The sequence below is a fragment of the Streptopelia decaocto genome (genome assembly GCF_964273445.1).
Source record: "Streptopelia decaocto genome assembly, chromosome: 1".
Lineage (NCBI taxonomy): Eukaryota > Metazoa > Chordata > Aves > Columbiformes > Columbidae > Streptopelia > Streptopelia decaocto.
The window spans coordinates 99,249,759-99,275,442 of record NC_138663.1 but is presented as its reverse complement, the minus strand read 5'-3'; the positions used below and the strand labels follow the sequence as shown (position 1 = coordinate 99,275,442).

At 37.1% G+C, this 25,684-nt stretch overlaps 1 protein-coding gene across 1 annotated transcript in view; it reads right to left on the bottom strand.

Annotated features, from left to right (window-relative positions):
• Positions 1 to 13,226: 13,226 nt before the first annotated feature.
• Positions 13,227 to 25,684, bottom strand: part of STS (steroid sulfatase) — a gene marked incomplete at its 5' end in the record, with an annotated part of 87,290 nt that continues 74,832 nt past the window's right edge. Inside the window, 1 exon segment of the mRNA XM_082057292.1 lies at positions 13,227 to 14,157. Coding sequence (XP_081913418.1) covers positions 13,775 to 14,157 — 383 coding nt within the window. The 3' untranslated portion in view covers positions 13,227 to 13,774.

Below are 25,684 nucleotides of genomic sequence, written 5' to 3'. Positions count from 1 at the left end.
TTTTAAGTTGTATTTTGTTTATGATATTTCAAAGAGCACTTCGTTCTGTGTAACAGTGGTATCCACTTTACTATTATTATATCTTACAGAAAGATAGGCACATTATTTTCTTAGGGGATCATAATTATTGATGAAGACTTATTAGAATCATTTTTACCCACTGATACTGTGGGTAAAATGAAGAACATATTGTCAATGTCACCTCTTCTGGTACTTTCCAGGAAGCAATTTAACAGCAATTGTGGAAAATGAGATCATAAAGGTTAACAGGGTAGAGATCATACCAATCATTTTAATGGAGTTTTAGAGATTCAAGTTATATCCTTTTCCTTTTCCTTTTTCTTTTTCTTTTTCTTTTTTTTTTTTTTTTTCCAAAAGATGTTCTCAAGGTTTATAAAGGAAACTTAATGATGTGCATGCTTGTGCATGAAGAGAGTTTGTGCATCAGTATTCCACAAGTGAAAGCACAACTGAGGAGACCTTTTTGCAGTATGTTAGTTGTTGGTGTGTCTTTAGAGTAAAATAGTTACATTATTTCATCTGGGAGCCATGGCAACTGGAGGTGCAAGATCAAGTACAGACTGAGTTCAAAGGATCAGGTTGTCAAGCAACATCTTAAATGAACTCAGGTCTGGCATGGATCTCCAGATATATCTATGCAAGTTAAACTGAGGCTTTTTAACTGTCAGTATTATTTAATCTCACTGATAGAAGGACAATGTAGTTGAACAGGCAGAATCCCACAATGACTTCAGTACCCGCTTTCAAAGGGCTCCTAATAATAAATTAGTTTAAATAAATTTGACAATCCTTATTGTATGGAAAGCTTTAAAGCCCTTCCTCCAAAATTTTTGCTGTTTAGTGTTCATCATACACCCTTGAACAATAAAAGGCCTATGTAGCCAGGGAAAACATGTAGTCCAATTCTATTTATAAGAAGTGGAATTCAAAGGACTGATGGAAACGTTCACTTTACTTTTTAGGGCTAAGATACTACTCTGCTTTCTGGTTTGGTGAAAAGAATACCTTTGTTTATACTATGGCTTTGTATCTCTGGTTTGTTCTGGTGCTTGGCTCATACCTTCAAGCCTTTCTTCTCCTCATCTTCAACACTTTAGCTGGTACGTCTTCTCCTCACGCAGCTTGTGTGCTACTTCTCTCAACCATGGCTACCCAACCCCCTCCCCTGCACATATGCTCTTTGCTACCCTCACCTTAGCTTTCTTACTTTCATTCTCTTAGGTCTGGGAGTTATTTGTAGAGTAATGTCAGTGTAGTGAAAGATTTAAAATCAATCAATATCATTACAGAACTGTCAGTTTACCATTACTTCGCCTGATTTAAGTGTAGTTAAAAAAGGGAGAGGAGAGGAGAGGAGAGGAGAGGAGAGGAGAGGAGAGGAGAGGAGAGGAGAGGAGAGGAGAGGAGAGGAGAGGAGAGGAGAGGAGAGGAGAGGAGAGGAGAGGAGAGGAGAGGAGAGGAGAGGAGAGGAGAGGGGAAAGCTTACATGAAATGAAAATTATTTAAGGGTGTTTTGTTAGAACTGTCCACCAGTTAAGGGAGCTTAGCTGCAGATTCACTTAATTAAATGTATATACCTTTCCAAGCATGATTAAACTTCACTCCTGGACCTCATTCCCCTACTCTCCTGAATTTTCACCCTGAATATCTCTGGTTAATCACTTAAATTTGGTAACAGTGTTCATCTCTTCTTTAGAAAATGCTGCTTCTTGTTGATGATGAAAATGAGCAAAATCACAGTGGCATAAAGAGGACAAAAACCTGATGGATGTTTTTTAAATGAAAAAACTTTTCTCTCACGCCATTCTCTCCCCCCCCTACACTTTCCTTTGAAGGCTGAGAATCCTTTCATATACTGCACTCAGGAAGCATTTCTGGCCAATCAAAGTGGCAGTGACAAAAAAGCTCTTTACTTCAAGATACATCAATCATCTGCATTGTTCATGGCTGAGTAAGAATCTGAACATGAAAGATATGAATTTGAAAACTGCTTCAGGATTACTGTCAGCCCATAGTAGAAGTTTAGGATTCTGGTATATTGGTATACCACAGGTATTACTGATCACAGAAGTAGCTGGAATTAGATATTGCATTATGGCCCCAAATTAAAAAAAAAAAATGTTGGGGTTTTTGGTACACTTAGCCAAATTGCTTTCTTTCATGTGAATTAGCAGTCAAACAGAGAGATACTCAGAAATCCTATAGGTCATGTGGTGTGTAGTGAACTGGCAATGTGCTTTCTGCAAGCATCATGACCACCTTTCAAATGATGGTATCTTCATGCCACATGATATACTCAGTATGAGCAATGTGTGTTTTTGTGAATTGGTCAACTATGAATCATTTACATCTTAATAATCATTTTTTGTATTTTAACACAAAATTTGAATAAATTATTTGTCTGCTATATTTTAGGCTTTCAAAAATCAGGATTTATGAACAGATGATGGTTGTCATATACTGTAAACTGATATCACAGGACAAAAATAGAAAAAATATAGATAGACATTTCTGTGAAAGTGAAATTAATGTTTCTGCTGAAATCAGGTTACTGACTCCTAAACTATTTGACACACATTTATTTTAATTAATTTCAATTACACAAAAATATTGTAAATGAATATTGAAACACGGATAAAGGAATCGTACTCATCTGTGATCACTAGGTATGCTTTTCATCTAAGGTGATTAGTGGCACTTGTAGACAGTCCGGTAAAAATTGCAAATTATCTCCCCTAAACAATCAGTTACATTGGGTAGGCTTCATAATATGACAATCCTTAAATAGATTAATATTCTTTGGATTTGGATCAACAGTTGATAATGCAAAAGAATGGACAGTCTTTTGCTTTAACTCTGAGCTCTTTCTTTTTCACTATTTTGTGTTCCAGAAAAATTCACATATTAAAACCTACAGAAATATCTCCTTCTCTTCTTGTTTTCTGGAGGATCCCTTGCTAATTTCTGAATTGTGTTCTTCTGTGAATTAGGAACCTCTAGAAAAAGAAACAACTAACCTGGATCACAGGCCTTTTAGACAGTTATGACTCTTTTCCATCAGAGGAAATCTGCACCATATTGTTTCTTGAACGTATTGTATCTCGCTACATTATGTGTTCTCTATAGTAAAGACAGCAGCAATAATTCATAAATGTGTGGGGAGATGAATGGTTATAGTATCCATACAAAAAGAAAAGTGTGTGCAATAAGTCTGAGTCAGATATTTTGCTAACATCAAATTACTTCAGTTTTGGATATGGCTGTACTTCAGATTTCAGTGTAGCTAACGTGGATAGAATGAGCTTTTTTACTGAGCTTACCCAGCTGCTGGTTTGCAGTGTAACCTTGTCAGCACAGAACTGACAGCAGAATTTATGCTGCTAAGTGATGTTATTCATTATTCCTTTTTGAAGCTACATTTTAAGAGCCTTTATTACTAGAAGTAGTAGTCGAAGTAATTATTAGTCTTAATATTTAATTTGGTATTATATTTGGCATTATATTTGGTATTATATTTGACACGTGATTTGACAGTACTTAGGATCATGTTGTTACATTGTAATGGAAGAAAGTAAAGGACAGAGTTGAAGTGAGGAGAGAAATGGGAATGCAGTGATTCATACCAAAACAAACTTACATGTCCCTAATCATAGATGTGTTTTAAACAAAATGTAAAAAGTGTTTATATTACATTTTGAGTCCATCATCAGAGCATTAGTCCAACAAATCTGAGTTGGTTCCTCTTACTGTCTTTCACTCAGAAAAAATAGAAACAAATTTAAACAAGAGACTTGTCCAAATATAAAATATTTTTAATGTAGGTGAAGAATAATTGCTTCATCCCTACAGCCAGTCATTATGTTTCTTAAATCACCATGTTTTATCTGCCCCAAAATTTATTTTGTCTGTCTAATTATTTGGATTATAACATTGACCAAAATAGTCTGGTGAAATCACACTTAAATCTTTTTTCAATTTTATTCAGGGAATAAGAAAAGACTTACCATAAACACTGTTGATGATGCTGGAGCATACCCTCTGTCCCAAATCTCCAATAGCTTCAAATCCACTACTTCTGGATTGCTTCTTCCTTTAAAATTTGCCTTGAAAACTTCTGTTTCAGAACATCTGGAGGGTGAAACTATGTGTTTTTTTCATTGCTTGCAATTAACACAAATATGACCTTCAAAGGCATCTACATTTCTGCACTTAATATATGTATGAAAAATAGGCATTTAGAGGGACTTCCTCCACTGCGTACCCAATAATAGTGCTTCATAGGTGTCTACATTTCCCCTCCAAGTATAACATTATAGGATAAGCAAGACATACACCTTTCCCTACTCATTTCAGTGAGAAATGTTTCTCTGTAATGTACTACCACAGCAACAACTGTGAACATGTTTTCTTATTCTGGTCCAGATTTTTTAATTTCATATTTTTCTCTCTGTTCTGCTTGTGAAGGTCGGCAGAGCTGATGTGTATTTTTTTTTTCTTATCTCTCTCTGCTTACTCTTCTAATTCATATACTTCATGCTTGCATCCAGGTTTTCTGTCTTTCAGTTTATTTCCTGCCCTGGCAACAGCATTTTATTTCTATGGAGACATAAGGCAATGTGATGGCTTAGCTCATTTCGAACTTTGTGTGAAAAATGCTTCTTTCATCCCTCATTTAAATATTTTTTTTTTCTTTATTTTTAAAAGTGGAATCTAACAGATTCAGTGTTGCTTCTTGTGACCCATGTGAAAAGCTACATTTTATAACTGGCTGGTAGTTGACCCTCAGTGCCTTTGGATTTATCCCCTCTGAAAGCTTTTCTTTGTTCTGTTAGCTTTTTATTATCTTTTTTTTCAGAGAGTACATTCTACGTCATGATCTTTATGGTAAACAGTATCCTGGTAACAGAAGTAATTGGCTGTTGAACCCAGAAAAAAAAATTAGCTTGCATTATATTTCCAACAAAGAGCAAGGCTGGAGGTGAGCTTGCTAACATCTGATGGACACAGCTTAAAATTACAGAATGGGAAAGGTTGGAAACACCTGGAATTTAAAACATATGCAAGATTTTTGGTTTATAGTAGATTAAAGATATTGACTGTAATAATAAAGCATTATACATGACTCAGTCTGTGCATCTTCTGTTGATGAAAGGTCTCACTCAGCAAAGTTCCTGAACATAGTGGGATGATGAAGGCAGCTAAATTGCAAGCCTGTGTTCAAATGCCTTGCTGAACTAGGATCTTTCTGCTTGTATTCTTACTAGATATGTAGTCACGTGATAATACAGAATATTAAGAAATAAAATCCATTAAGGTGCTGCAACTATTTTCATACCCAATATAATGCAGGGTAAACATTTTTAACTTAAGAAACAAAGTAAAAAATGCTTAGCAGATGGAGCCCTAAAATAACTTTTCATGAATAATTCAGAGCAGTTAATTTGTTTGCTTCACAAAGAAGTATTTCTGAACATACAAGAAGATGGAAAGTGTATGATATGTACATAAGAAGGTAAACTTTTTAACACAGCAGGTAAACATTTGCAATAGTAGTGACTGACAGCTGTATATTAAATGTCATGACTTTTTTCCAGACATTAAGCAGTATTCTTTGACTCAAGTTCTTTCAACACAATCATAATTGACGTTAACAGAAAATGTAAATTGGAAAAGATCTTAATTTACTGTTGGCAAAACCCTATTCTAATTGAAATATCTCACCCTAGTAAAATAATTAAAATGTTGGCCTACAAAATAATTAATGTGACCTTAAAAACAAATTGCTTGACCTGTATAATGATCACATTTCTTTTAAATACTTTCAGTAGGATATTTCTTGCAGAGCATGGTAGAGACAAAAAGAGCTGAAGGTCAAAGCCAAAAGAACCCCAGGCAAACAAACAAAGAAGCTTAGCCTTTAAAAATGTGCTTTAAGTGAAACTTGGGCATTTAGTTGAAAAAATTCGATTGCAAAAATATCCATTTGGGTACCATTGAAAGGATTTAAATTTCATACATTCCTCACTTGCAAAAAAAAATTAAAAAATTAAAAAATAAAATTCCAGGAGACAGAAGTGAGATTCAACTCCCTAAACACAGATGACTTGAGATTTATGTTGTTTATACTGGTTATCCTGTGCCTTTTTTTTTTTTTTTTTAATCTATGACAAAGCAAAAAAAAAAAAAACCACAACAAACATTCATAGGCATGACTGATATAATCTTCACATAGCAATACAAGCTGGGCTAGACACATCTTCTTTTCACTCCCCTGGGTAGAGATGGAGGTGAGCTCAGCTCTAGATATCTTCATTGTAGGTATATGAACTTAAATAAGGTAAATCTCAGACCTACAACTACACTTCAACCTATAATGATTCATTTGTAAATCCTTCTGGAGCCAGGGAATACATCTTCCCCACAACATCTAAGGACTCTGATTCTACTTTCCGAGAACTCCTGGCAATGCAAGAATGAGGTTCTTCCTGCACAAACACAGATTTCTTTCAAACCCTGGGATCAAAGAAGACAGATAATTCTTTCAAGCCTTCCCTCCACAACATTTTTCTAGATGGCACATGCAGTTAAAGCATCCTGATGCAACTGGCTGGATGTGAGAGGAGGGTGGGCAAGGAGAAGGAAAATGCAGTTTCTGCCCTTCGTCTACAAGCTTTGCCGCTCTGAAGGGAAGACTCCCAGACTCACCATGTCAGGGAGTGAGTAACGGAGACAGAAAGTGACTTTGCAGCTTCAAGGTATATCCCTCTCTGCTCCAGAGGCAATCTGTGTACCTCATGTGATGGAAAATATTTAATCAGTCTTGAAATTTCATAGCAAAGCTGTCATCACAAGCCAGGTGAGTGTCCTTACCGCTAGGGAATATCACCCTTTTCCTGATTCCCTGGATTTAAAATTGTTTACTACTCAGTGGCATAGTTTCAACCTCGAGGTGAAGAGTGACTGTTTTCACTCCCAGACTCTATACTTTCCTAGATCTTGATTCCATCTCTCAACCTCCTGATTACATTCTTGTCTACTCTAAACTAGCTTGTGCATGCTCTGATGGACTTCACAGTCTTCTTTAGGAAAAAAAAAAAAAAAAAAAAAAAAAAAAAAAAAATTAGAAGTCCATGGACTCTGTACTTTCTCCCCTAACAGAGCAAGACCAGCCAGTATGGAATGAGATTGTGGCTGGGACCCATAGCCGCTGTCAGAAGATGGAAAGCATGCCCAAGACCCCAGTCTGTAAACACCCTGTGTCCCTTAGGCTTCCTTATTCTACCTCTTTCCTGACTATGTATTCCTTTGGCTTTGTCAGTCTGGTGTAACTACACAGGCTTCTTTCAGGAAAGCTGAATGTTCAGTACCCTGAAAATCATTTGGATAAAAGTTTAAGCCACAGCTTATGTTAGAGGGTTGGTGCCTTACAAGTGTCTGATCAGCAGATATCTACTGCTAGCAAGATTTCAATGAAGAACAAAAATTCTGCCCCAGTTTCCATTGCTTTCAAGACTTAAGAGGAACTTTGGCTTAAACAGAAACAACTCCTCAAGAGGCTCCTACAACATTGCTGCCTTTCTATGGGTTTACCTAAGACAGTTTTATGGATGCAAATCTTTTCTTTGTATACCATTAGATCAAGGTGATCATCCATTAAGATCAGGATCCTGGCTTTAATCTGTGAAGGCCAGAGTCTGGATCTTAATGGATGATCACCTTGATTCATTCATCTCATCGTATAACAACCTTACATGTGAAAAAAAAAGGTTTACATTTTCATAAAACAGTCTTAGGCAAATCTGCCAAGCCAATTTTTAAAAGTGAAACTGCATTCCCCAAAATGTGTCTGGAAAGCAAAAAGGAGAAACACAGGAGACACCTGAAACTGAGCATAGGCTTACAATGTGAAGATGGTATCCCTCTGTATAGTCTGGTACTGAGTGCTTAAAAACCAAGGGACAAAACTAAATGTCTGCAGCATTCATTTAGTGTACATTAATGCAGCTGCTTGATTTCATTAATTTCCAGAAACAGCAGAATGCCATCTAGCTGCTGGGGATGGCCTCTTGTGACTGAATTTTGTTGAAAGGTAATCAAAGAGGTTCATCATTCAGTAGCATAAACCTTAGTATCAGAGAGGATTTCCTTCTATTTTTAGTAAGTATCGTAAGGGAGAAGGATGGGCCATGAAGCAGTTCCTTTTGCAGAATAATATGCTTTTTAAATGCTTGATGAGTGATGACATATCACTGAATGATTGTGCTTTTTATGTGTATTAGACAGGGAGGTGTTAGAATCTAAAATTCCTATTCTAACAATCTCCTTAAACAGTTATCCAGACAGTGGCATTAATCAATTACTTCCCAATGCACTGCATATGACAGTGTAAGGTTGACAATTACAAACCAGTCAGCACATTTTCCTAAACCTGAATATAATGTCTGTTTGGCAGGAGGAAGTATAACATGAAAGATAACAAAAAAATTGAAAAAAAGTTCTCACACATAGTACAAACTTCTAGCATTCTTTTTATTACAATCACCACAGGCAAACCATTTTTAAAGTTGTGTTTTGTTTTGTTTTGTTTTGTTTTCTTCATAGCTTCTTTTTTTCATTTGTGAGCAATGAAGACCATATTAAAAGAAAGTTATTCTCTTGCAGCCCAACTTGAGTCCATGAGGCTCCTGAGATGCTTTGGTCTAATCTTTTGTAATAAATATTGCTACCCAAAGCAACTTCATATTAAATTATCTTAAGTATCACAATGAAGAGTTCTGCTTTATAATTGCAATTATTTTTCACATAAAACAGGTACAATAAAATATTATCTGCATTAAAAGGTTTTATTATTTGATAACTGTATACTAAATGATGTTGGAGGAGTTTTTTGTGAGCTGACCATATACACTGAATCTGTTCTTGTCAAATAAAGTTTTCTTCTTCAACAAAAATCCCTGTGGCACCATTCTTTTATAGATAAGATTAACATTCATCTACATAGGGAATCTAGCATGCTTTATATTAAAGGAATGTTTTTTTAAGTATTCCAGAGATGCTGTATAAGCATTGCAAAGCCTATAATCCACATCCTGCAAGGTCTGCAATGTTTCCTAACTTTGACAGTACAATTAGAGATGTGAGGATAATGAAGCCAGTTTTTATCTTACTACCCAGCATAGTGTAAGCTTCAGCAGGAATCTGGAGCTCAGCATCTTTCCATATGCATAAGAAACCGTCAGCTGCTGAACCTTTTGTTGGCACAAGCTCAGAGCTCTTGGTACTGAACTAGCAGGTTAAAGCTCTCATGGGCGTTCTTAAGAACAATTTGCAACATCCTTTCTTTGCTGTACAGGTGAAGGTTTAGGCAGATTCTTATTGGTTTTCATGTACATAAAAGGTACCAAGAATATAAAAATATTTTGGAAAAGCCATGTGATTTGTCAGGGTGTTTCCAGGACTCCCTAAATTATTTGCAGTTTTAACAGCCTATAAAACTGGAAGTCCCTAGAGCATGGCTCAGGTCTTCTGGTCTTCCCAGGGAGCAAAATGCATGACTGTTGTTGTCTGAGACACAGAGCTTCAGATTAAGATCTGTCACCTCCTGAACGATGACTCTCTGCTTGGTGTGTTTACTCAGAGGCAAGGGGTCCTGCCTCCTGTGGGCCCCCAGCAAATTTCCACCTGACAGCCTGACACTGAAGGACACTGCTGCAGAACACACTGCAGTCCCACAGGCCACAGATGCGTTCTCATTCCTCCTGGTCTCCTGCAGTCCCCAACATACCCAGGGAAACCAGCAATATGTGGGCCTCTGTCTTCAGGAGGTAACCCCCGGAAACTATTTGCTCCCTGGTGGTAACCAGTGCTGTTTTCTATGCCAGCCTTTCCTCCTGCCCACATGGCCGGACACTGTGCTTGTAGTGTACTTGGGCAGGGTGGCCTCTCCTCAAAAGTGAGCTCCTCAGAGGATATTTCAGATGCTGCACAGGCAATGCCAGAGGAAATATAAATGAAAGAGAAGATGAAAAGTTCTGTCTTATGCACAAAACTAGCATGTCCTGAGTCAAAACCCCCAGTGTTCTAACATATGGGCGCTATTAGAACACACAATTTTTGTAGCTATGTTTGTCCTTTTTTTTTTTTTTTTTTTTCCCCCTTCCCTGACACAGGAATTCAAGGCAAGTCAGGAAGGATACCTCTATTTTTAAGAGCCAGGAACCTGTGGAACCTGTGACATCCGGTCACCAAGAGGCAAATATTATTTAAACAATTCCGCATAGTCTTCTATTTCTGCTTAAAAAAAAAAAAAAAAAAAAAAAAAAAAAGAAAAAAGAAAAATAACTGAGAGAAAATACATATAATTAGAAAAAAATATGACTAATATCTTTCTCTGAATCCCCAGCATGCATCTTTTTTAGCCATCTGTTCCCTGTCATCCAGGATCTGATCCCACATGTGCTAAACAGTAAGCACAGAATCCATCTGCAAACCTGACGTTAAGGTTACCTTACACATTCTAGTACAGGAGGATCATCTACATCCTAGTTTTCCAGCTCTTAAACTGTACCTTCTGTAGATAAGGTGCCTTATTGACTAGAAAGTGTGCCTTTGCCAACTTAACACTTTCAGCTTTTTTTTATTCTTTCAGTATTCCCAACACTTAGAGAAATACTGTTACCCTTCTTTGGGCACAGAGGAGGAAGTAAAAACCAAAGTTAAATGACTCGCTCTGGGCTATACAGGGACTTTGTGACAAACTAGGATGTGATACTGTTAAATAATACTGTAGAGAAATACACTTTCCTCTGAAGCTTAACTCCCCGTTTAAATTGACATATTCTACAAACAGACACCATGTTACAATACAGGTGCCCGCTAAATGATAGATTGAAAGTCAGTCTCAAAGTACCAGAGCAGCACATTCTCCTTGAGCCTTCCTCATTAATAAATTGTGAATCACATATATCCCATCAATAACCTGTTGTGAGAAACAAAACTTTTCTTTGTTAGATCAGGCAGTGCCATTACAAAAATGGTAGATTGTGCTTCTTCTTTTATTTTTCAGATAAACAAGACTACTTTAGTTACCATGATCTGACATGCCATCTCCAGAACAGAAGGTACAGTACTGAAAGGTATAATACATTTGCAATACAAGGAAGGTTTATTTTAGGCAGTAAATGAAATAGCATTTACCTAGAGTATGACAAATACTGACCTAGTTTAATACTATCTTTCTTAAAGGAACAATTGTAAACATGGATTTCAGATTTTACTGCCTAAGTCAAAATGTTGTACTAAATGTTGTACTAAATTGTGTTTTGGAAAATATGAAGCTTGTGCCACAAGCAAGAAATAACTTTTATTATTCAGGGTGTCTTGGGTGTGTTTTTAATTCTTAGCTTTTGTAATGAAAAGTTAATCCTTGCCAGACCTTAAATAAGTAGGAGGTTAGCAGAGTCAAGGAGCCCCAAAATTCAAATCTTTTCACAAAGACCACTTTTCATTTTCTGATTGATTAAAGCAAAATAGCCATCACAATCATTATGATGAGCAAATGGGAGGACTGAGTGGCAAAGAAATAAGTGGAAAAAATTTGAGGAATGTGAACCTTTTAAAAAAGGAGATTAGAGAGATGGCACCAAAAGCCAAGGAGGGTATGAAAGAAAGGCCATATTCAGGCAAGAAAAAATCAGAGCAGTAGAAAAATTATGATTTTTGATACCTCAGTCAGGCAGCACAGAACAGCTGCTGTGCCTAACAGAACAAACAATTCTTGCACCTGCAGAAAGAAATAATAGCAACATAGCAGCTTTGCAGTGAAAAGAAGTAGATGTGGATGTCCTTGAGAATATAAATTGAGATCCATGAGAGCTGCAGGAGCTGGAGAGAGCATCCCCCCTTACGGTGGTGCTCAGTGCTGGGGCAGAGGCTCCCTGGTCACAGCCCAGTCATCCCACCCACTGCAGGGGGAGGAACGCAGGAACCAGCGCCATGCCCCAAAAGGTTCTTGGGACACATGGTAAGGAACAAAAATTTGGGATATCTGGATCCTGCCGTGATGTCAAGAGGCAGATACTGAGCACTGCAGAAGAGTACTTGTATTCAAATTGCAGGCATCTTTCTTCCTAAATTTGTGTATGTAGTACATTCAGTGATTAAATAAAGCAAAGAAGGAATTATGCCACATGAATAGACATCTGACTGCTTTCCAGGTATGATATAAACCATCTTGAGTAGTTATCAGGGAAATACCCAAACAGACTAACTTTATCAGCATACACAGGACTTTGCTACCTACAGAGAGCTTGCAGAGCACGTACTTAAGATACACAATCATGAACACAAGGTGAAACATCAAACATACAACTTCAAGGAAAGAGTACAACATTTCCCAGGACAGACATCTGGATATTGCTGAGAATGAAATTTTGAATGAAACTGTGGCACAAAAATCAAATAAAGCCTACGTTTTACAGACAGAGAAATATACCATATATCACAATATATTTTTATAGGACAGGCTTCAATAGTTCCCAAGAACCAGGTCACAACCTTAATGTTGGCTGACTGAAGCAATTGCATTACTATCATCACAGATCACTTTTGCACTAGTGAAGTGCTAATACCACCAAACAGATTTTAATATGTTATAATTTTGGAATTAACTAGTGTTTTCTGATAAGGAGCAAGTCACCTTCTATTATCAGGCATCAAATCATTTTAGTTCTTTTCTGATATGTTTTCCTCTGCTAAAATCTGCCAAAGAAAATAATTTGCCTGCTTGCAGAGTGAAAAGAAAATGTTCCTGAATATGATGCAGATAAACATGGATACAGAAATTAGCCCTGAAGTATTGCAGATTGCCCAAGGCCTTGCTAAGAACTCAGAGACAGCTATTTTGGCTTTAAGTGTTCAAGCCCAAGTTTATTCTCAGGAAACGGTAGATCAAGTATGGTCCAAATCTTTCATTTTATCAACTGGGCTATGAGCCCATTTTATCAACTGGGCTATGAGGTGTGTCTATATCAGGGACTGAAGGATTTGTAGGGTTTTGGGTTTATGACTGGTGCATTTGAAGTGGTTTCCTTCTTAAACAAAGGTTGATGCCACGCAATAGGACATTAGCTATGGAAGCACCATTTTAATGTGAATGCAAGGTCTTCCACTACAAAGCTCTCTATATTTTTATGGCACATAAAATTCATATTGTTGGCAATCTGTTTATTATTTCACATCCATGATGCTTGTTGATAGAGACGATTTGGTAAGTCTGCTCTTTATGTAACTAAATTATAGTCTCAGGTGGACCTCTGCAGTATTATCTGTCTATTTTTAATTACCTGGTGCAATGTCTACTGATTGTGGATAATATTTACTGAAAATGACAGGAAAGTGTACATTTAGTGGTTGTATTTGACAGAAAATATAGGTAAAATCCTTGCTGTGTAAGAAAGCTGAAGATCTAGAAAATTATCTCATCTAGAAAATGCCTACAGCCTGCCAATTTGTAGATGAGGATGGCAACATGTGCTTCATACTGTTTCTTGTATTATAAAGACAGAAAAGGTGCATCTTGCCCTCCTTCTTTTGGCACATTTTCTTGACTGAAATTCTCTCCGACTGCAATGATGTATTATTTAAAGACAGGTCCTCCTACATAACAAAACCTTCTGAAGGCTAGTACCACAGTGGTTCAAGTCAGCTACCCACACTCTCTTGTTCCAGTTTCTGCAAGGGAATTACAGTTTGTTTATCCCAAATGTACCTCCAGCAGGCTCCCTTCTGAGTCGTAGTCACAGTAGCAAGACTGAAGGAGAGATGAGCAGCATGGCTGCAGCCACGGCTTCCAGAGAAGATTGTCCCATGACAGCTGGTCAGGGACAGCATGCAGGGATCTGGTGTGGTTGTCTACTGCTAGGTGTATCACCCTGAGGATTTCATAGAAACGGCTCTCTGTTTCTGGAGTCAGTGGGACTTTCTCTTCAGGGTCTCTGGAAAGATCGAAGAGCAGTGGGGGATCATGTTGTGTGATGAAACCTCCATGGCAGAAGCAAACGTGAGAATCATAGCAACCATTGGAGTTTTCAGGACTGAAGTTTGGAGTGAAGAAGAAGACTTTCCAGACAGATTCACCTGCAATTTACAAACAGAAAACAGCTGGTGATAAAATGACAAACTTAAAGGCTTATGAACTCTAATTTACACCATGGGACATCAGTCTTTTGGTACAACTTTGCTCTGTATAGGAACTGCAATATATTGAAAGAGTAAAATAAAATTGAGCAAAATGAAAAGAAGCAAAACATGGCAATTTTCATGCTACACATATTCATAAAATAATTCTGATCATTTAATTCCCTTGGAAGAATTCTGATTAACTACATCATAGAAGACTTAAAAGTACTTGCATTTTTACAGAAACAGTGCTAAGAAGATTTGCATGAATATTTACTAAGCCATTGCACTACCTCCTTTAAGTCTTATTAAAATGTACCTTTGCCCCTTGACCATATCCAGACACTGCTGGGCCATGTCTGCTTCTCATTTTGCTCATCAAAATAATTTCATTTTTACCTTTTTCCCCTCTTCCTCTCTTTGTTGTATTAACACATAGCCCTCTGCCACATGCTTTCATTGCAAACATCTGCAGACAGAGTATCTTGTCTTATTAAATGTGATGACATGAAAAGGCATAATGGACACTAAACTCCTGTCTTAGGCCTCTAGATGCTTTTTTCCAAAAATAAATAACTGTACAGTAGTGCAATTTTTAGGTGACATTCTGCTTTGTAAAATGGGAACCAAAGGTCTTTATTTATAGATCAGTCATTCTCAGCTTAATGTGCTGTGCACAGAAACTGAACGGTCTGCACCAGCGTAACTTCAGTCAGTATTTTCACTGTTTAAAAATACTAGATATTTCCTGGATTAAGAATAAGCAGATATCAATTGATTCCTTCAGGAAGCACTCTTGAATAGAAGGAACACTGGAGAATCTGAAAATACTTAACAAGAAAGGGGTCAACAAAAAATGGCTACTGTTTTACTCAAGTATCACAGGACAGGGAAGGCAGGAACAGACAGGCACTTCCAGGGAAGCACACCGTCCTCCCACAGACAGGAAAGCATAGAGTTCTCTAGAAATGAGACCACAGAATAATTAATTAGAGTAAAAAATCTGTACTTTTCTTCTTAATAAATGTAGGATACTAAACAGCTAAGGTCTATGATGTCAGACTATCCACCCACTTGAGTGCATACAGACATCAGAAATGCATATTCATCATCAATTTACATTCCTCAGCACCTTACTGAGGAAAAGAAAAATAATATAAATATATATGCATATCTATCTCACCTCATTTTTTTTTAACAATGGGGGAAAAACTGTTTTTGATATTTTGTTGAATTCTGTTAAATTCATAGAAAGCTTGTTAATCATTTATAGTAACAGATTGTCACAGATTTATGTGCGCCACAGTGGTTAATATCCATTAATCAATTAATCAATTAAACAGAATGGAAAGCTCTAGAAAATATGAGGACAGAGATGAACTGCTACATGCCATACTGTAACTACATCACATTCAATTTTTAAAGATCAAAATAGGCTTAAAAAAAGAAATGTTTTGGTGGACTAGAGTCACGGGCTGCAGTTATAGTCTGCAGCAGGAATTGAAAGGACAGTAGGTGACCTTCAGATTCTTTACAGCTTCTTCTATCCCACAGCATTTTCCACATTATAAGAGATTTTACTTTTAGGAACCAATTCAATGACAGAGCCTGGAGACTTCCAGTTCACTTAGTCTGCACTTAAATCAGGGTTGCAGGGGTGATGTTATTATACACATTAGACCAGGAGAACCCTGTGTATGTTGCCTGCAAGTCAGCAAAGGGGAAGGAGTTCTAAAGGCTGAGAGTGACTTGCTGGCACAGACAATAGGACATGGTAGGCTTTAAAAGGCTCTGGTTGTGACAGCAGCAATGGCACAGCCTCACTGGGGAAGAGGGAAGGGAAGGGAAGGGAAGGGAAGGGAAGGGAAGGGAAGGGAAGGGAAGGGAAGGGAAGGGAAGGGAAGGGAAGGGAAGGGAAGGGAAGGGAAGGGAAGGGAAGGGAAGGGAAGGGAAGGGAAGGGAAGGGAAGGGAAGGGAAGGGAAGGGAAGGGAAGGGAAGGGAAGGGAAGGGAAGGGAAGGGAAGGGAAGGGAAGGGAAGGGAAGGGAAGGGAAAGAGAAGGGAAGGGAAAGAGAAGGGAAGGGAAGGCAAGGCAAGGCAAGGCAAGGCAAGGCAAGGCAAGACAGCATTCCTTCATCTGCCTTTTCAATAACATTTTGAAAGGTTGGTTTGATACTTGAATTCTTTGTTGTTTTCTCAGAATTAAAATAAACAATCAAAATCTAACGCTTCTCCTTAAATTACTTTGAACTTATGCATGGAACATTTCCCACAGCAGAAATATGCCTCTCATTTACTGAGATTTAGAATTTACATTCTGGGAAGGTATGTAATTCTAGACAAAGCACTCCTTCAGGCTCTTTAAAAGTGTTTAATTGGCAAGATAGACAATGAAGAAGAGAAAAAGCCAAAGGGCTTTATTAATCAGTCCATTGTGTGCCTTTGTAGACCATGCAATATTTGCCACACATGAGAATTTGATTCAGGACACAGTAACACCTTGATAGAAGAAGAGCGAAAAAAGATATGTAGCTATTAAAATGTCAACTAAAAGAAATTCCTGTAAGGCCATGCACATGAGAATTTTGTGGTCAGGCTGTCTTAATGCACATCTGTCTTTGACGGTACATTTGTGCTGATTGACATTGAAAAGGAATTTTCAGACAACTTTATTTGATGTTGGGCCCTGTAGCACCATGCCAGTTCAACGGCTTACATATAGTAACATAAAGTTGGGGATTTTTAATTAATCCAAGTCAGTACAAGCAGCTCATATAGGTAAGACACGGGGAAAAGAAAGAAATAAGGAAGTTGTACCATGATTATTTTTTTTTCCCTCACAGAATAAAGAATTGTTCAGGTTTGCATATATAGAGAGCGTATGTCATGTTGCAACATCAGGCATGGGGTTGGGGTCAGGGCACATGCAACACAACATCATGTCTGAATCATGTTGCCAGCGTTTCAAAGAGCTGATGCTAGTTTATCAGCTATGCAGCTTTCTAATGTCATGATCATACTGTGCCAAACGCTGAGCTCTGGGAGAGCCAAGTCTGTTCCTGTGCAATGTTCACCTGTAACACTGCAGCGGTGTTTCAGAGAGGGTCTGGAACTTCACGTGGTGCTGAAGGAACAGCAGCACAGACTTTAACTGCTCATTTCCTAAGCATTATAAAAAACTAAAGCATATCTGTCAGTGTCTGTGGCTGTGGAGCAGCCAGTGTAATATACTAGGAGAAATAAAGAGCTGTCAGACTTCTAATCTGTAAAGCTGATGAACTGTATAAGGCTAGATATTAAAAAGAGAGAGCTCTGTCTCAGTCTCTCTCAGCTGATATAAAATCTCATTTTGTCAGTGTTAACTACAAGGATCAAATTAATCTTTCATTAATTAAAGATACCTTTGTTCTGCAAAGCATCTGGATAGTAAACTCATTATATAAAAAGATAAATATATGTCTCTTCCTCAGTGAAGTCAGTAGTAAAATTGTCTGGGCTTCCCCACAGTCAAGTATATCAGGTCCCTTCTAAGACAGCAGGCAAGCCCTAAGCCTGTCCCAATACTTCACAGCTACTTTATTTAGTGTCCATTTTTTCTGCAATTCTTCAGATATCTGAATTGTCCAACAATTTTACCTATCCAGCTCTCAGAATACCTCTTTCCTTCACACATGGCGAAGAACAAAAGCTACAGAGGTTGTAAATATAAATACATATAAATATTCTCAAACTAAAACAGGTTGCAATTAGTTCAAGTAGGTGTGCTGTGAACATAATTGTTCAGAATTTCATCTCCCTAACAGACTCCTCTTCTGTTTTATTATCCTTCACCATCTCTTTATTCTCTCATACTCCTACGGGGAACCATAGCTCCAACACACAGGTAGCAGCCATAAAATTAAATAAAAGTCTGACAGTAAGATATATTAATATTCCCAAAATGAAGTGACACACTGGATATAGATGACATTTCTGTTATAATAGCACTGTTCTTAATCACTTATGTCTAAATGGTGTTTTCTGATAAGCAGCTCTTAACATGAATAGAAGCTACAGCTGTATTATTGCCTGGACCTCATTTTGACTGCATTTAATCTGACAGTAGCTTTATAGGTTTGCTGCTACTGACATTTCCTTTATTCACATTATTTTGTTTCTTTTTTCTGTAGAAGAACAAGTTAAACATGTCTGTTCTTCACTGTAAATTGGGGAGCTGATCTCTTCTTGACTTCAGATGCCTTTGAGCATAACCCTTTGGGTATAGCGTGACGAAGTAAATTGCCCACAGGCTTTTCTTGTATCTCAAATGAACTCTGTAACCATTGTCAGCTCCCATGTTCTAACTCACGCCAGCTCTTCAACATTTCTACAGGTGAAAGCTGCAGCTCACTTGAAAATTACATTCTTCAGACAACTCTTGTTATTAGATTTAATTCTTTCTTCCTTCTTGTATCTTTGGAATCATATATATACACATACATGTATCTATCCATATCTTCAATAATTTGACAATTTGAAAAGGTTTTGGTTGCTCAACTCCTGTAGAAGTATATATAGCACATAAAGAATACAAATTGTTTACTGTCAAGAACATATATACATTCATCACCACATATCTTCCTCAAATAGGTAATAAAAATCTGCTATTTGAGTTTAAAAAACAGTAGCTATACTGTTCTTTTAATGAAAATTTGTATCTTTTTAGATATTTGTTTTAAGTATCTGAATATGTTACAATGTTATATTGTTACATCAATCAAAAGACAGTACATTACATCCGGTGTAGGTGGAGAACAACTGAGTGATATTCAAAGACATACTGTTAGTTTATGATAATCAGTTGTTGCTAGAAGAGTCTTGCACAAACAACTGTGCAGAACACACAGTATTTGAGGTAAAATAATGAAAACAGTAGTAGCAGTGATTTTAAAATCATATGTATAGAAACGGCAATGTTAAGTATCCCCCAAAACAGAAGGGATTGCACATTGGTGTATACTAATAATCATACTGAACAACTGCTGGAGGAAAAATGCAAGACAGTGAAACCACGCTCAGGCTGCTGAAGACAGAAATCTCATGAGTGAGCTCATTATCTAGAGTAAGAGATGTTGTAGAAGAAGTTTCCACTGAATTCTGTTCAAAAGTCAAGATTATCTGCTGAATGGTAGCAGCTGACAAAGAATTATTTTCATGAATTCTTCATTATCATCTTCAACAAGAACTGATTGATCATTTACAGTGTTTTCTTGTTGAAGAAAGTCCCAAAAGGGAACAATCTGTGAGTATAGAAACTACGCTGCTAAAATAGGAAATGCTATAATGCAATGTTATGCCTCATATTTGGAGGTCTTATTTAACAGCACCATGGAAGAATACATGTTGCCCTGAAAAAAAAATTCCATCCATAGCAATTTGATGCACATAATCCATACACTTGCTAAAGATTTGTTTGAAGAATCTATTTATTTGCTGAATGGACCATGTAATTTTCAGTTCATTCAAGCAGCATTTGATGGCATGCTGAAGACAGAACATAATGTTGGCACAAAAAAAATTACTGGTCATTTCCAACCTATATTCAAAACTCTTTGAAAACAGAAAAGACTTATTCTATTGCTTGTGAGAGAAGTAGTATTGATTGACTGTTTTTTTCCACTGGAATCACTTGAGAACCAAGAAAGAAATACACTTAAGAATGTAACAAAGCAGAGCTATTTTGCCTGACATGGCAAAAACCAAAGAGAAACCTATTCAGAATTGTGTTTTGTCTTTTATTCGTTTTGCCCTTCAAAACCATATTTTATTAACAGAAAATAAATTAGGATAATCATTACTCTCTTACATAAAGTGGATGCATTCATTCCGACTAAAATGAACAGATCTGCAAGATTCAGACAGTAATTTTCCAAGCAAATGTATGAGACAAAGATGCAAAGGAAGTCCTAAGCAACTCCTACAAATATTTTCAGATAAGTTTGAACCAACCAAAACTAAACCCATTCCTAGGAATTTGTTCATGAATTATCTTCTCCAGATTTTTTTTTTTAAAAATCCCCTTGAAACACAGAATGCTAAGGAAGTATTCCAAATTATTAACCTGAAAACTGATATTGTGTTTAACCTTTAAATAGCAAAAGTACATCTAAAAGCAAAGAAATAACTGTACAAAGTCAGTTAAAAGTGAAAAGTAGAGATTTTGTAAATGCAGTAGCCTGGAATTTTGTGCACTGCCAAATAATATTGAATATTTGTTTGGTTTGCCTTAAAAAGTTGAGGACAAAGGTGAATTATGCTTCCTTGTGTGTCTCAGATAGTGGATTCTTTTTTTTTAAACTCCTAGGATATTTAGGAAATCTTCTGGAAAAAATATTCTTGTTTTGAAAACTGAATCAGTTGAGAGTTTCACTAGAGTTTTTATGAGCCTGTCACTTGGAACCAATACATTTAAGGAAATGGAAAGCAGAAGTTTACTGCAGGTATACAAATCAAAACAATGTGACTAATGAACGTATCTTCAAACAATGCAAAAATCCCTCAAAATCCTGAATTAAACCTAAACACCAAAAGGACATATCACAGGATGTTGCCTTTAAGATTATCAGCAGGGACTCTTATATAAATTTATTCCTAAGAAAATTTCTAGAAATCTATTTTCTGTTTTCACATGGATCTGTTCCAGGTTAAGGTATTCCAGAGAAATTCAGCAGTCTGCCGGTTTGGACCTCTATGCAAAAAAAGTTCTTGAGTCAGCACAAATGCTTGAGTTTGAAGAGAAGAGTTATAGGAAAGCAATGGGAATATTTTCTTGTCTTGGTGGTATGCAAGAGGGATGCAGAGATCTTCAGCTATTCTGTAGGTAACAATAAGTGATGGAAAGGGGAACAAACATTGACTTTCTCTTCCTAAGTGCCAGCTTAAGGAATGCTTGTGTGCGGCACAGTGAAAAACAGGCCTTACCCTTTTGAAGTGCTGTAACCTGCTAAAATCTCCTTCCTACTAAAAACAAGAACAGAGAGGGGTCTCCTGGGGCTGCAGTCCTTATATAGGACTTAAACGGAGAGGTCAGCACTGTTTTGATGAAAGGTTACTCCAGGTCTGTCACTCAATACAAAACTATACTGGCTAGCAAACTCCGTTCAGTTATGCATGAAGTAATCCAAGTAATCAAGTTTTTAGGGATTTTGTTTAGTTGTTGTTTTTGTTTTGGTTTATTTTGGTTTTGCCCTTCATGCTGCAGCCATTCCTGCTCCTTAGTTTGTAAACTAAACCTGGAGAAAGGGAAGCACAGATAAGACAAAAAAAAAAAAAGAAAAAACAGAACAAAACCAAACAAACCAAAACAAAACACAAAAAAAACACACCAAAAAACAGAAAGAAAAAGAAGGTCTCTATTTCATTTCAACCTAACCAACTGGACTTGGAAGTTGGGTTTATGTGTTTACACTGATTAGGAATAGAGCATATTTTTTAAAAAAAAAAGGACAGGATTTTTTTTTTTCCTTCACTTTATGTCTCTCTCCCACAGTAAGCAGGGGAACACCGGCAGGGAGTGGAACACTGCAAGTCCCATGGTATAAATAGCTCTGCCTGAGCCTAACAATAACTCTGCTACCCCTGTCACAGACCAGAGCAGAGGCAAGAAAATACTGTAACAGTATTTGTCATGCTTGTCAAGAGAAACACTTTCCTACCTAAAATATTGTTAGCAGAAATGTGTATCAGTTGATTAGGTCAATTTTGTTCAGCTTGATAAAAACAGTTTTGTGGTGTCTGTTCAAGATATAAATGCTCTTCTCCTCTTTGGTAGTTACGTTATTTCACACTTACCAAATAATATGCCCATACTGTGTCACTCAAATACAGCTGCAGCTGCTCCGATATGAGGATCAAGATTAAAATACTTAATGAGATAGTTCAGGTAGATGACATTTGATGCTTTTTCTGCTTCCTCCAGCTGTTGTGGCTGAAACACTAAACATAGACGAGGGATTTGGGAGATGATTTGGGAATTTTGGAGGCTTTTCTTGATTGTGGTGCCTCCACGAAATGGGCAATATCAGGAAGAGAGGGAGGAAAAAACAAAAAAAAAACAACAAACAAAACCAAACAAACACCCCCCAAAAAATACAAACCCCCAAAATCAAACAAAAATAAAAACCCAAACAAACAAACAAAACAAAAACAAACAAATACAAACAAAAACAAACAAAAACAAACAAAAAAACAAAAAAACAAAAAAAAAAAAACAAGGGTGCAAACAAAGAGTGAAGGTGAGTGAAATTAGGGGAAACAGAATATCTTCTACAATTGAGTTGATAAAAAGATCATAATGGACAGAAACAGTAATAAGTGAAATAGTTGTTCCATGCAGTTAAAAAAGGTATGCCTTGATATCAACTAAGAAGAAAACCAAGGGCAAGAAAGCCAAAAAGATCTTAAAAAACCTAAACAGAACACCAAAAAACACATAGGGGTTTGATCAATTAAGAAGATCAAAAGGAGATTCACTGTCAGTGAGACTAGAAGCTCAGAAATGGGGAGGGAAAGGGTAATAAGCAGATAGGAGAAGGATGAAAACAGGGTAAAAGCACACAGTTCGGAAGGGAGAAAGGGGCTGCTCTTTGTCTAACAAAAATGTGGTGTAAGTATCCTGATGATTCATGAGTTATTACTGAAGGAAAAGTGAATATTCTCCCACGACCTACTTATTGTGAGTTAGGTACTTGATGCTATTTAAGTCTTTTATGGGATTGTGTAGCTGATCCAGTAGAGAACAGACACAAATCCACATCATGCTGACACTTCAGTGTTTTGCATGCATGGTGACACTTAAAACCAGAAAAGTGGTCTGCAGCACTTGTCTTTGACTGTTGAGGAAATCTCAAGAAAAAAAAAAGTTACTTTATACTATAACATGCAAATGTGTAAATATCCATAAAAGATACGCCTATATAGCTACAGAAACTTGTTATTTATTGTTACAACTTTCCGTATGATTTCTCTGATAGATTACTTTGCCACTGTGTGTTGCTATTATGACAAAGGCTGGAGATAAGGAATGAGGTTTAATGAGACTTAATGAAGTTTATAAAGTGACTTGGGGAAGGACACCTATAAATCCACAATAGGAGCTGCCTCAATCACCAACACCACCATTAAGAAAGAATAAAAAGATTCTGAGAGCTGATATATAACAGACAAGGTAAATGACTGTTTTAGTCTTGTGTTAAAAGGAAAATTGACCAAGTAAAGCAAGTGACACTTTCTTAATTAGATTTTTAAGATCTTTATGCCAGTGTAACTGAAATCAAGATCTGTATCTCATCCATGTTTTCCTTTTCTGACCATTCTTGTCAGGTCTTTCATGACTCTGATGCACGGATAATATGCTGCTCTGTACTACAAAACCAATTAACACCTTTTTTTAACTCAATTTTACTACACAGTCTAACCTGGGTATGTTATTTATTGAATATTTGCATATAGGCCCTTATTTAAACCTCTGCTGATAAAACAAACAAACAAACCACAAAACAAACAAAAAAAACCCATCACCACCAACAACAAAAAAGACACTAATTAAATGACATCATAAAATTCCCAGTCAACTTCAAAAGAAACCCATAGTGTCCTTCCTCACACTTAGCAAAATAAGGATGTTTTTCACATTGCGAAAAAGGTGGCAAGACATTTCTAATTTTAAAATCAAGGTACTGAGTAGGATTTATTGCTCATGACTGTGCTGCTACTTAGTATGCAATCTGACAATCTGGTCACCTCACTTAATTTTGGATCACTGCAATGTGGAGGGCTTTATGTAAGCTAGCTACCAGCCTATACCGATATGCTTCTTACCTTTGTTAGAAGTCTGCTTTAGGGTGAGAAGAATTCTGCTTGTTTCTCTTGATGGGAGTGCTTAGCTCAGGTTAGCTCAGCTGTAGGTGTTTGCACTGTAGACATCTACATGTTGTCATCACCATCCTCAGATTTGCTAAAAATCTGGTATGTTGAGAGCCTTGGGGGCACCAAAGATTCTCACTGGTCCTGCCCAGCCTTATGGTGGACCCTCACCCAGGCACTCTACCCATGGACCGGGATTCCCATTTCAGCTCAGCCCAGGGCCATCAGTCCCTGCCTGAGCAGTGCTGCTGGAATGCCATTTCCAGCCCTGTTTCTGGATGGACTTAGGTTGTAGCCTTTCTTCCAGCTCTGCCTGTGCTTCCATCTCCTCCTGCTCCTAACTGGACTTCCTGGATGGACCCTGAACCTGAATCATTATTTTGCCTATTTGGGACTATTGGTGCACCGGTTATCAGCACCCAGCTCTGCTTGCCGTGCTTGGGTGCTGGAAGATGTTGCTCTGTCAGAAGAGCCACTGCCAGTGCTAGGATCACCTACAGTTCTGTTGGAGTCACTTTTAGAGTGAAGTGTCAACCCAAGTTAGAGCGTCAAACTTCTTGTTTCTTCAGCATTCTCTAGTCCATCTTTAATTTTGTTTTCTAAGATCAAATATCTATCTACAAAGTACTGTTGCTTATGAAAGATTCCACAGTGTCCATATATGGATGGTGAAACATCTCCTCCTCTCAAGTATAAATAAAATCTACATAGTTAATTGATGTGGCCAGAAAATACAGAGCCTTGCCTTCCTTGTTCACATCTGTTACTTCAACATACTTTTTTAACGCCTTGCTCATCTTTAATGACCGTTTAATGCCCTCTGAAATATAGTCGCTAGCTACAGTACATCTGCATTGACTCTGCTTACATGAAACCTGTATCTCTCATATTAATGTATGAAGTTTCCTCTGTTCCAGTTGTGGCAAATAAGAACAAAAGCTCATTTCAGATATTTCAAATGAATTTTCTTTTTGTCATCTAATTCATCCCCCTGCCACTGCACAATTGTTCCCTACAATGTATTTTTTTAAGAGCTCTCTTGATGGATGGTGTCTTCTATTGTAACTTTTGTGCTACTATCATTCATTCCCTTTATTGTGGAAGACAAAGACATTTTATTGGAACACTCCTTTCACTTAGTGTTTTATCTACTAACTTTTTCAAATACAAATCCTTCATGAACTTTTGCTGGAGTTTAAATAAAGTCTCAAACTTTTTTTTTGTATTGCCCCGTCCTTCAACTACCTGTTGTGTTGACTATTCTAAATTCCATTTCTACACCTTTTATAGAGTTCTGGTGTACTGAAGTGACTGTTAAATATGCTGTGAATTTACTGAGAGGATGATTTCATCTTTCTTGCCTTCAGTTCAACAAAGTGTTTCTGCCTTAGTTTAAGAATAATAATAATCTCATGCTTAAATTTAGCAAAGTACAATGTAATCTGTGACAGAAGCTGCGTTGTGCTCAACTAATTGTTTAAGAAAGGACCTACATAGGCTCCTCAACTCCCATCAAATCTCCTACTTCAAAATATTTGAGAAAAAAAAAAGTAAATTATCTTTCCAGCCACCTGTGCTGTTGT